The 14,187-nt window shown below is 31.0% G+C and overlaps 1 protein-coding gene across 10 annotated transcripts in view; it reads right to left on the bottom strand.

Annotated features, from left to right (window-relative positions):
• The window catches only part of CCDC91 (coiled-coil domain containing 91), a 354,495-nt gene that overhangs the window by 182,657 nt on the left and 157,651 nt on the right, over positions 1-14,187 (bottom strand). For all 10 annotated transcript variants that reach the window (XM_039882422.1, XM_039882421.1, XM_039882427.1 and 7 more), the window contains one exon: positions 12,046-12,153. In XM_039882422.1, coding sequence (XP_039738356.1) covers positions 12,046-12,153 — 108 coding nt within the window. The remainder of the gene's footprint in view (positions 1-12,045; positions 12,154-14,187) is intronic.

Consider the following 14,187-nt stretch of genomic DNA (forward strand, 5'->3'; position numbering starts at 1 on the left):
CCTAATATAACTTTGTATTTTCTTATTGAGTTAAAATGTTTCCCTCTACTTTCAATATACTGACCACAGTTCTATAATGATCCAAAATAATTCTAATTTTTTTCATATAGCAATTTTCCAAATAGGTAACTTATTTCAAGTAGTACTTTCAATTGTTCTTCATACTATATGATTTTATGTCCCTTCGACCCTGTATCTACTGTCCTTTTAAATATATTCCAATTTGAATATAATCTCTTATAAGTATGATACCTTGTACTAGAAGGAATTATGTGATGTAAGCTCAAAGAGTGTGAACTCACCTCTTCTCTTTTTATCCCTTTTATAACGTTAATTTTAATTATATGAAACTAAAATTACGTTTCTAAAACCTGCTTTTAAAACTTACTGTTACATAAAACCCCAAAATGTTAAATACATTGTTGTTTGCTACTAATCCTTTATTAATGTTGAAGTTTTAAGAACAAGACACTAATATTTATTCCTTTTGAATTTCAATTTGGATATAGCCCCACTACTCTAGAGTCTTAATACAACTTCGTGTCATATACAAATATGAAAAAATGTTTTCAATATTTTCATCCAGATCACTGGTAACAATATGGAGCAGAATAAGGATGAAGATAACACTCTGCGGTAATTCACTATAGATCATTCCTTTAAGTAGATATTATTCTATATATTTATATATTTGGTATGGCCACTTAGCCACTTATTTATCTAATGCCCTTTTCCTGATATATTTCATACTTCTGTTCTCACAATGACCTTGTGAGAGACTTATTTTATTAAAGTTTAGATATTCTTTACCTGACTGACTAGCCTAGTAAATATGTCTCTCAAATGGATAAGTTTAGCTGGACAATACTTTCATAGCAAATGAATCTTGGTTCCAGAAGTTACCATCCTTTAGCAATTCATCTGGAATCCTGCCAGGAACTATCATTATATTCACCAGTTTGTGAAATATTCTTTTTTAAAGTTAAGAATACTTGGCAGTCTAGGGTACTTAGCTTATTATTTTTTTTAATGCCTCAAAAGATCACAAGCAAGGTTTCACTGTTTTCATTTGTAAGTTTCTTTATCACAATTCACCTGGACAGGCAATTATGTACATATTATCAGCAGGCTGGTGTACAACAGCAATTTTTCGACTACTCTAGAGCTTCTCTTCTCTTTTAACAATGTCCTCTGTCAAAAAGACTGTTCTTTGTACTGGGAGAGAGTAGTGAAAGAAAGAAAAAAAAAAAACCCAGGAATTGGAGAAGAAAAATTACACAGGAATTAAGTTCTAATTTCTCTTATCGTCATTACAATTTTTTCTCCAACTAATGAGTAGGACTATTCTTTCTGTAGCTTTCTTCTTAATATGAACATTACTTATATTATTTTCAATGAGAATGATGATTTGCTTATTCTTTCAAAGAATATATTCAAGAGAAAGAGAAAGTAACTTTTTTATTATTTTCTGTGTAGATTTCTATTTAAAATTTTACTTCTTTATTCACTCTCTTAAATTTACTATAGTAGAGAATAAAGAAAAGTAAAGTATGTGGTAAGAGAGAAAAATAATTTTATGGCTAGCCACATTCTGCCAACATATCACTATATACATTTGGGACAATAATTAGCAGGTAATAAAATGTGTTTTTTCTGGCAGATAAATGGTCTCAAGGCACACTTTTTCTGCCTATTTTATGAGAATAACACTCAAGTGATCCTAATGGTATGCTAAGAATGGATTAGAATAATAATACCATAACTCTTATACAAGTAATAAAATTAGTATTGTTATTGTTTTATAACCATTACATAGAAAATTAAGTAAAATCAGAGCTAGTAATATCCGTCATTAATTTTTGTAAAATTTGGATTCTGAAACTACTTTTTAACCTATTGACCATATAAACGGCAGTATAAAAATTACCAACAAATTGATAAATTAACATAACAAGAATGAATTCTATTTGAATTTATGAACAAACTAATTTTGACTATTTTGAGGTAATTATAGTATGTACTTTTGAATATACAGAGCAAAGATGGCCAGAATACCTACGTAAATAAATACATACATACAGGCATAGAGGATACCTATACAAATACATACCTACCTATATACATATATACATACATTCATACATACACACATACAACATATGAATTAAATATTTAAAGTAAGCATTTGGCATGTCCTAAAACAACAGAAGTGATGAGTCACAGATGCAAATACAGGTTTCCAGCACTCAGACACCATATTAAAAGCTAAACAAAACCCTGCAGACAAACAGCACAGAGTATGTTTAGAAAACAAGACAAAGTGCTCAAGCATCCTTAAAAAGTCATGGCAATCTCAAAGATAAGCAAATAAATACAAAGTTACAAAGTATTAGACAGGATTTTTCACAGAAACAGAACCAATGGGATATGTGGAGAGGGAGAGAGGGGGAAAGTGAGGGAGAGATAGCGAGGAGGGGAGAGAGAGAAATTGAGATTTATTAATTTTAAGAAATTAGCTCTTGCTATATAGTAGGGGCTAGCAAGTAGGAAATCTTTAAGGCAGGTTGGAAACTCAGACAGGATTTCTATGTTACAATATTGAGTAAGAATTTCTTTCTTTTTTTTTTTCGAGAAACCATATATTTGCTCTCAAGGCCTCAATTGATTGGATGAGGTCCATATACATTATCTAAAGTAATATCCCTTACTTAAAGTCAACTTATTATAAATGTTAATAAAATCTACAAAATACCTACACAGTAATAACTAGACTAGTGCTTGACCAAACAATTGAGCATATTGCCTAGCAAAGTTGAGACATAAAATTAACCATCACACAAACCTGACAGGTTTTACTTATCAAATTACAAGTTTAAAAATTTGTTGGTAAAAGCTCAGTGAATGAGTGCCTTCTCGTATTGTTTTTTATAAATTTGTACACACAGAATTTTTTCAACATATATTACAAAGCCTTAAACTGTCAATAATAATATTAAGAGTAATAATAACAGGTTCTTTCCATATAATTAATTTCACTTCAAGACATCAGAACTAAAGAAAAAAATACAAAAAGTAAAAGAATATATGAGCTAAATCAGTCATTGCAGAATTCTGTATACCGGGGCGGGGGGGGAAATGGGCATAACCTAAGCTTCCTACAATAGAAAACCACCAGTACAAATTTGAGAACTAAAAATACATTTCTATATTTAAAATTGTTTTACTGAGTGACTCCAAAATGAAAGGTATTGGGAATAAAGAATATTCAATGAGTTCACAGAGTACTGAAAAAAACTTAAAAACACACCTGTAAAAATGTTAAATAAAACTGGGAAAATGTTATATAATCTATAACCACAAGTATGGAGAAAAGAACAAACTGATAGGAAATAGAATAAAATATAAATAGTACTTAAATGGACTATGGCTTTTTTCTTTTTTTTGCCTTTACTTTTCATTTTCCCAGGAACAGGTACACTCTGGGGGCAACGAACTGAAAGTTCCATGGGGTAAAGAACTGTGTCTTATTTGCTGTTACATCACCTGCTCTCAGCAGAGTGTATGATACATACAGATGTTACATAAATGTTTGCCTAATGAATATTACACATATAAAATTCAAAAACTAAAACAAAAGTATTTTAAACAAAAGAACTATCTACATTTTTAGTTTCCTCATTTCTATATAATTTTAATTTACAACTATTTAGGCATCAATGCCCAGTGCTAAAATATATCCATTTGATCTAAACCTATCTAAAAGAGTTTCAAGTTTCACATACACACAAAAAAATCAGAAATATTTCAACTAAAATCAAATTGTAAATATATCAAATTTTCTTTATATTTTCTGGATAACACAATGTATAAGAAGAAGATACAGGCAATTTTAAGCTGATATAAAAATATACATGCCAATCTTATGGAGCAAATTAGCTTCATTATTTGAAGAGTCAAATATTCATTGCGATAATCTGCCCAATTTATACTTGACTTATTAACATTTCTTTCAAGAACTGCATAAAAATCTACACATTTGCAGCTTACTTATTTTACTAAAAGAAAAAAAAATCATTATTTTTAAGTAAAATAATATCACAGAATTTAATATTATTTCTTATAATAAAACCTATAAGATTTGTTGGTAGAGATAGTGAAATGCAATAAGAGGGCTGACAAGTGTCCAGGGTACATTTGCTTCTGACAGAAAAACTATGACCCACCTGAGTTTCTCAAGGCCAAATTCCAAAGTAAAAATAACAATGCCAATATGTTAGATAGTTGTAAACTAAACTTGTAATTTACCTGGATGGTAAAGTTGAAGCAGAGTGCCAAAAAAGTGTGGTCAAATAGGCATCCTTTTTGTTTGTTTTATTTTGAAATGCATGCAGTGCAAAGAATACAATATAAAAACAGGAATATGATATTTGAAGTCACAGATCTGAGCTCTTCTGTTTGCTAGCTGTGTAATGTTGGGCAAGATACTTAAACTCTTTAAGCTTTAGTTTTGTTATCTGTAACATGGAAGAAATAAAGTCCATCTCAGGAGGGTACCATAGGGGTAAAGTTACCTGGCTGTATAGCAATTAATACAGTATAAATAGCAGACAATAAATAATTGTTATTAAGTTTATAAGAACTTTTAAAATTCAAACTTGTTAAAATTGTGAGAAGAGTGTCTCTTTCAATTCATACTGTATATTTCTAATTTAAATTATTTATTAAGATTTCATGTCATTTAATTTTTATAAGTATTCCCTAGGCATCTAACAAAGAGAAGCTCCATTATCATATATTCTTTATATTTTGTAAACTATTATGTTCAAATACTCTATACCTTGATTTCATAATTCCAAAAATTATATTCAGTGGAGTACTAGTATTCCACAGATAAAAACACTGTTCTAAAAAGTGTGTTTGTGAATGATGTGGGGGAAATGATAAAGTTTCTTTACAACAGAAATAAAAGCCTAATCTATGAAATGTAATATGACCAATGAACTTTTTATCTCCCTCTTTCATTGGAGCCCTTATTAATAACAATTATAAAATTACTTTTAAAAACATTATCTGACATAGATACATTGATATGTTTAATTATCTCCAATGAGTTTTTATTACATTCTCTGACATTTTTTGCTTTACATTAGATCTAGAATCTAATTTTGTTATCTAGAAACCCAAATTTTGTTATCTATTAGATGAGTGAAATTAGTCAAGTTACTAACTTGTGCTGACTTACTGGTTATCATTGCTGCAACCTCACAGTATTTTTATTAAAAAAAAACAAAATAGCACATGGAAGGGACTAGTGTAGTACCTGACACACAGTAAATAATTAGCTGATGATACTGTCGTGATTAAGTAATAATTCTTGATTATTATCTCTCCATTACTGATTCTTATCAATAAAAATGGACTTATAAAATGTCTTGTAATAAATTCTGCCCAAAATTCTACTTGGACAAAAGTATTTACTCTGTTCATACTATTAACTCTGCTTAGTTTTTATTGGATTGAAAAAGCAGTATTCATTTGTTCATATTTAGCTTGTGTCATTTTGTTTTATGAGTCTCTTATAAGTAGTCAATATTGAATTTTGCTTTTAAATCTAATCTGATCTAAAACTCTCATAATGTAAGGAAAATGAAACCATATATATGTGCAGTCATGATAGTTTTACTTATTGAAGGGACTTATGCTGTTCCTACCCAGATGTAGTAGGATAAAGTGAAATTAGATGGTCCTTTAAACATATCTACAGCATCTTGGGCTTATCCATTTATGCTCAATTTCTAATTTCTCCTATTTTATCGTAATTACCAGTACCACTTTGACATTCTACACTGGGCTATAAGCTTTTGGGGCATAGACTTTTTTGTTGTTTTATATCCCTAGGACCCACTTCAGGGCTTGGTGTAAACCTGAAAAAATGTTTGCTGTTCTTCTAGAATATCTGAAAAATGAATGAATAGTAAATAAATAAATAAATAGATAAGATAATGTGTATTAAACATTTTGACAATAACAAGAACATAATTAGTCTTTATTAAATATTATAATTATTTAGTAACCTTATTTCATTTTGACTTTTGGATTTTGTTTGATTTGCCTTTATGTTCTGTACTTATTTATTTATTGAGATATAACTGGCATATAACATCGTATTAGTTTTAGGCGTATAACCTGATTCGCTATTTGCATATATTATAAAATGATCACCACAGTAAGTTAGTAAACATCCATCACCACACATTATTATAAAATATTTTCTTGTGATGAGAACTTTCAAGGTCTCTCTTAGAAATTCAAATATACATAGTGCTTTCTTAATACAATATATTCATTTTTAAAAGGTGATATGCAAATTACAATGTTATACATAAAATCAGATTTCACATATTTTATACTAGGATTTCTAGATATATCCTTGTTAACAATAAATTCTAGATTAAAATACTCATTTTAAAATTCACTTTACAAACAAATAATTAACATTTTAAACTAACTCATAAACTGGATGTCAAGAGATGAGCCTTAAAGGAAACCAGATGAGAAATGATTAAAATAAATAAACCTCAGACTATAAAAAATGATTTGAGTATCTTAGCACATAATATTACCAAAATGCTAACTAGTTATACTTGAAGCCCTTGGGTTATCTCTATTTAAATCTTTTTTGCACTATCTGGTCAGTAAGAAAAATTACTCTCCAACCCCCGCTAATAAAAAGTTTTGATTTTCAGTTCTAAAGCATTAATTAATGCGTTAAACAAAGAAAAATGGTTTTCTCATTGTTTCTAAAGGATTCACATATGGAGTATCTCACTTACGTGATTTAACAATAAGTCGCTTGCTTTATTCCTACTTTTTTGCTCTAAGTTCTTTTCTCCATGTACTTTTCCTTGTTTCTTTTTTTCTATATTTAAGGTGCCAAGACCACAATATTTTTCTGCTCTGCCCAAGCAGAATGAGAGTGAGTGTCTTGTAACAATCTATCATTACCAATTTTCCTCTAAATGAATACAGGGAATATTTTAAAATATCCCTGTGATCTGGAGATGTAATACACTGATACTCAAATAAAAAGCCAAGTGTGATCAAATGATTGCGCCATACAGAAAAAAAAATCATGTGATATACAGGAGACTAGACATAAATCACCCATTTCTTAATCTTAATTGAACCCAGATAAAATTTTCCTTCACTTTAAATGTATTTCAGTTCAAAGTAAATTTTAAAATTAAACCAATTCTTTAAATGTGGGGGTACTTTTTTCTTTTCAATTGTATTTTTGTATACTTTCATACATTAATTTCTAAGTATCACCCACTTTTCAACTGAAATGAACTCTTATATTCCACTTAGCCTTACACAGAGATAAAACAGGGACTTTTACTTGCTTGGGATACAAACTGTCTGACTTCTTGCCTATGTTTATTTGTTATGATAATATTTCTCAGTTTTTTAAACTTTGTAACAGGTTGCTAGGTGTATACAACTCTCTAATTAAGTTTGGATTCTAAAACAATATATTGGATTAACAGTATATAAGTTTTTGAAAGATAATGAACCCAAATGAGTCTTGATATATTAATGATGGCTGCTATCAACAAATAATTCCAAAATTTCCAGTAACTTAACACAAGTTTTCTTTCCTATTCATAGAAATGTTCCTGAATGACACATTATTCACAGGCCCTAACTCTTCACACCCGTGGTCACTGAAAAATTATCTTACCATTTCTCTCACAAGCAAAAGGGGAAAGAGATGGCAGAGTCCATCTAGTAACACATACCACTTTCACTCATAAATCATTGGTGAAAACTAAGCTACTCGAACTTTACTTACTGTCCAGGAAAATCATAACATAAATTAAACTAGGTAAATTTGACTGGGATTATTTCATGTCAATTGTCTTATTTGACAGTTATTTCATAAGAGGACACAGGCAAAAACAGGCTTTTACAAATTGCACCAACAGCATAAAAGCAAGGGAAAAGTTTCCCTGGGGAACAGCAGCTGGCCAGTGGCAACTCTATACTAAGAAAAAGAACAAATTTTGGTGGGGGTTAGCCACCCCAGCCATGCCTGCATAGGATGCATGAAAAAATAAATTCAAAAATAAACTATAAACTCATTAGAATAAAATTATAGAACATCAAAGATAAGGAGAAACTTAAAAACAACAAAAGAGGAAAGATAAATTGCCTACAAAATATTGATAGTCAAACTAACATTAGATATTTCATAAGCAACAAGAGAGATTTAATGACAATGGAATAATAACTTCAGGAAAAATAACTGTTAGAGAATTTTGCATAGCGCTGAAATATCATGAACAAATTATGGTGTAACAAACTTTTTCAGAAAGAAACAAATATTAATAAAATTTATACTTTACAATTAGTAAAGATTATAATATAGGAAGTAAACTGAACAGATGAGGAAGGAGAGAAAACAAGAAGCAAAAGGGAACAACGATTTGTATAAATATGTGAATAAATCACAATAAGTAAGGTAAATAACAACAACATTTTGGAGGATTTAAGAACCAACCAGAACTAAATACTAAACAATTATGGGTACATGAAGGCAAGAGTAAAAACATGGTGAACTCTGTATAATATTAGTCCTTTAAGGAAGAAGGAAGGGAGATAAGACAGACAATTCGAGACTTTATTTATAACTTTCTCCCTGCCCCTCAATTTAAAAGACCTGAAGCAAATACATCATAATGAACCTGATTGGGTTCAGAATATACTACCCCCAAACGTGGCACCTTTACATATCGAGTATTTTAAGCTAAAGGACCTTGAGAAATGGCGGGTTCAGGAAGGACTCTAACCAGTTCCTTCCTACCTAAAACAGGTCTTAAGACCCTCTTGTCAGAAGTGCACACCCAATGCCTGGAGAAAAGGAGCATCTTATTTCTGAAGACAGAGGGATGCCAAGAGGAATCCAAATGAACATGAATTGCTAACTCTCCCCCAGTTTACTACCCTTAGCTCCTACTCTTTCCTCCTACCACATTCTTCCATGACCTTCCACTCCGCATCAATCCTACTAAAAGAACACACAGATTTAACTGTTTCTTTGAGTCTTTATTTCCTGATAAAGACTCTCATGTCACATAAAATTATATTAAATAAATTGGTATTGTTTTCTCTTAATCCGCCTTTTATCAGTCCAATTTATAGGGCTCCAGTCAGAGAACCCGGGAGGGTAGTAGGAAACACTTTTTCCTCTCCTATGAAACCATATGTTTTATCTTGATATTGCGTCTGTTATATTATTTTCATGTTTGCTCTATTTAATTACAAAAAACTACAACTAAAATATGTAATATTGGAAGTTTCAAAATCAATGAATTCTCAAAAATTTTATAGGAACATGATATATTAAAAAAAATAAAACTGCCAAATGCTGACAGAAATTATAGCTAGATTAAAAATCTAAAAATGTCCCCTTTCAGTGTTTGGCTTTTTAAATAGCATTTCATTATACAAACTGCCTTTGGTCCTCTAAATATCTTGTGGTAGTCTTGAATACTCATCACCAAATATTTCCAATTGATGAACATGAGATGTCTTTCTCTCTTTTTAGGTTACCTTTAATTTCTTTTAGCAATGTTTAGTTGTTTTCAGTGTATAAGACTTTCACTTCCTTGGCTAAATTTATTCTTAAGTATTTTATTCTTTAAGATGCCATTGAAAATTGAATTGGTTTCTTAATTGTTTCTTTTTGATTGTTCAGTGCTGGTGTGTGGAAACACAGCTGATTATTACATGTTAATTTTTTAACCTACAACTTCTCTGAGTTCATTTATTAGCTCTTCTGTTGGCTATTTTTGAGGAGGCATTATAAGATAAGGGCTGTGATGGTCCCATTTATACTTTCATTTGGACCAAATGGTTCAGGAAAAAGAGATCACTGGGATTTCTTCAACCAAGATTTGATAAATTAAGTTGTTTTTAATCAGAAAGAGAGAGAGAGACACAGACAAGCATCAGAAAGAGAGAGAGAGACACAGACAAGCATGAGGGTGGAAAGCATATAAACATATTAAGTCTAGGAAGTAGGTCTCTAAAATAACTATGGGTTTGGTTTGCCTTTGATAAATAAAGCTGATTGTAATCAAACACATAAGCAGCTAAAAGAACCATTACTGTGAACTGTGAATGTCTGCTACCCAAAATGATCCATGGATCCCAATTTTCCATAGACAGGAAGTAGGCTGAAAAATGGTATAATCTACATTAGATATAGCCAATAAAGTTACTGAAAAATTTAAAACCTACAAAATCATAAACAATAGACTAGAGACCCTACTCCTAAACCCTGAGAATAGAATCACTGTAAATCAAAGAGCAATCCTACCTCCATGGCAGCGATTCTTATTTAATCTGTCCATTGGAATTTTAACACACTACATAGTAATGACAGCTGTGCATCTCTGATTCATATTATTTCCTAATGAGAGTGATTGCAGTAAAAACCCTATCTTTGTCTCACAACTGTATACTAGTTTTTGGGGGGTTAAATAACATATATTTTAGTCTCTAGTTCTTCAGGTCATAATGAACTATATATCTAAACTGAAATTTTAGAAACTGCAGCACATCATTCCCCGCCTATCACCTAGAGATAGCTGGATTGAACTTTCAGATTTTCACCAATGTGGACTGGATAAGTACATTTGCTTGTGAGATGGAGACTGAATATTTGGTGACTAAAAGAGCTGACTGTGGTATATTACTGCTGTTTATCAACTATTTCCTGCTCTCTCCTTTCCAGGTTCATTTAAGATCTCACTACCCGGCCCTATTATAATTGAAGCGGGCACTGTGAATGTACATTAGGAATGGAAGTGTCATTTCTGGCCCAGAATACTGAATTATTTGTAGGAAATCTGACTGGGCTTGTTTTCACTCTGCCACAATAACAAAATGTTTTGCGTAGGAACTACATATCAGGCTATTTCCTAAGTTGAGGACAACATGAGACCAAACCCTGAGATAATCTTCAGTTGAGTAGCATGAGTAAGGTATGGACCTTTGCTGTCTGAAGCGAGAGTCTGAAGCGAGAGTTTAGGGCATGACCTAGTCTGTCATGGCTAATGCATGCCTTGTTCTGCTTCATGATTCTATGACATTAGTTCCTTGTGAATTTTCTGTTATATTATGAAGTCATATAACCTCATACCTTTGACATCCTGATATTTCACCACCCAAATGAGTGTAATTATTATATCAAATTTATAACATTCCTTGTGCATTTCCTCTTCCAAGCCATTTATTAAAAGTACATTGAAAATTTTTAATAGAACTGCCACCAATCTTGTTAGCATATTTATAAATCACCATTTAAATTCTATACCTAATTCTGTTTTCCTAAGTTTTAGTATATTTTCTTCCCATGATATAAAATAGGTCCCTTAAATAAAGTTAATTTTATTTTCACCTACCAAGTTTTGTTACTCAAAAGAGTTGCTGAGGATTTCTTGCATATATTATTTAGACTAAGACACATCCATAAATGCTCTTCGAGAGACTGTTAATGTAAATGAGCTAATCATATCTTTAATGCCTTCTAACACATCAAATCATGAAAAGAAAAAAATCAATAAAAATTCAAATAGAAACCAATGTCTATATGCAATGAAAGGTAATTCAAGCAAAAATATTTCTAAAAATTCAGATATTATTTATAAATTTATACCACTAAAAATCATTATACATGTCATAACACATTTATAGTCACCTAACTGCTTGCTATTTGATAAATATTATAACCCAGAAATTAATATAAGAATCATCATCAATTTCAAGGAGTCCCACATATTTTAGCCCTTTAGCTACTACTTTTAGTCTATCATACAATTCTCAAATTTTAACATTGAGCTTATATAAGCATATTTTTTTTTCTCCAAGATACACCAAGGAAAGTAAATGGTGTGAAACTGAATAAACATTTATAAAGCTCTCAGGGGAGGAGAGTCAGAAGGAAAGTATAAATATGTAATGGATGTGTAATTTTATTACCTGAGTATTTAACAACTCCTCACACTTGTGTGCTTGTTTCTCAATTGCAGAAATGTACTGTTTTTCAATAGCTTCTACTTGTTGCTTAACTGAAGACTGTAGTAGTGCCTAAAAACAAGCAAAAAAAAAAAAGTGATTTGGATCACAGACAAAACTTGGAGTCTTCTGCTGGCATGAGAATTTTTTTGACAGTTGTACATATCTGAAATATGATATTCTTCTGCATTAGAAAATGCACATTTGTGAATATTGAAGCACATTCATATATAACACTACTTTAAGCTTTTGGGTTTAGGTTTTCCTATTGCCAAGACTACAGTTTTTTGGCTCAGATGTTCCTTCCACACACCTCTCCTTAAAAAAAGGCCAAGTCATAGATGATAAAGAGGGTGAGTAGTTCTGTTAAATATAAATTTATTTTAGTGAAGACCACACAGGACGAGAAGCGTATGAAAGCTGCTGAAAAAAAAAAAAGAAAAAGAAAGAAAAAAAAACCCAGACATATTTCACTGGCTGACAAAACTCCACATCCTCTCGGCACACTGTAATATCCCATGGGCCAAGCATGATCTTCAAGACCACAAGTCAAGTAAAAGCAGATGGAAACTCTGAGCAATTTCAAACATAAAAGAACTGCCCCCCAGGAAGTTCACGCCCCTAAAGTGAAAAGGTATAAGTCAAAGTGTGGACGTAGAAATCTAAAGGAAGTATTTGTAAAAAGTAATAGAACCTGGGAGACTACCTTAAGTGGGGAGTGTAAATGCTGGAACCTCAGTTAAGCACAAAGACATTAACATTGTTCTAAGGGAAGCCAAATCAGCATTTGAAGATGTTCCACCCACTCACTTCCTTATTGGAGATCCTTAGAATATTATCATCTTTTTTTCTTTCCTTTTTTAAAGCATTATATGTTATACATAACATGTTCCCAATATTATCTTACATGCTATTTATAAATCCCAAACCATTCTAAAATATGCATTCAACCATATACATAAGAACTCTTTAGCAATAGCAAAAATTCTATTTTTGAAGGTCTATCTGGATAATAAACTACTCATAATCAAAATAGTAAGTTGAAACAGACACATGTCTTATAGAAAACAGACGTTTGGCTCATTTACCAAAAAAAAGGAAAAATAAGCCAAATCTCTTAAATAGTCTCTGTTATGAAAATAGATTTACTTGGTTGGAAATAACATGCATTAAGAAGCTAAATATGCATGTATTTAAAAAAAACCTAAGATAAAAATATTTTTTAAATCTCTAGATAAGCCTCAAATTTTCAGATAATTTTCTCTTGCAAATAAATGTTAGACAATGCTACTACTCTTATAATTCAACAGTCATCACTCTGAAGCTGCAGAATTATTAGTAAATTAGTTAAGGAAAATAGAGCTCTAATTGATGTTTACCAAATATAAAGAACTGCTTAATAGAACTGTTTTATACCTTCATGTTTATACTTTATGTCCCTAAAGATTTCATAATGACTCATCTATATAAGACACCAAAATGTAATCTCTTAAGCTCTGACTAGATAAAGTAAAGCTCTAATTTACTTTTGGTAAAATATGACATACTGTTTGTTGGACTTCAGAGAATTTAAAAAATGGTATAGTTTAAGACAATTCTCTTGAGTATTTTCACCACATAATTTGTAGAGAGAAAAGTGCCACTCTTTTTTAGGACTCAGGATATGACAGAATTGGTTTTGCTTAACGAAAAAAAATTATTTTTATTTACCTATTTGCCATGGTTTCAAAGAATCCCACAGTTTAAATACCTAATTATTATTTTTTAGGAAATTATATCCTTTAGAGGGACAGGTAAGTTCATGAAATAAAATATTTTCTCACCATAATTAAGAAACAATTAAATAGCATTTTTTCGTCTAGTGATTGATCTGTACATCATATATTCATTTTCTTCCATACTTCAAGGAGGCGAGGACTATGGATAACAGGTCAAGTAAGAGCCAAAGCTGTGGTTATGAAGCACTGAGAAAAGCAATACAAATATAACCAGCCTTTCATACAGTTCAAACCTCTCATCTTAGCCGCATTCAGTTATTTAAACCTGCCCATCCACAAGAGAGACATAAAGGTAAGTACTGGGAACATTAATATTATAAAAAAGTCT

The sequence above is a fragment of the Pteropus medius genome, unplaced genomic scaffold (genome assembly GCF_902729225.1).
Source record: "Pteropus medius unplaced genomic scaffold, Ma_sr-lr_union100, whole genome shotgun sequence".
NCBI classification, from domain to species: Eukaryota; Metazoa; Chordata; class Mammalia; order Chiroptera; family Pteropodidae; genus Pteropus; species Pteropus medius.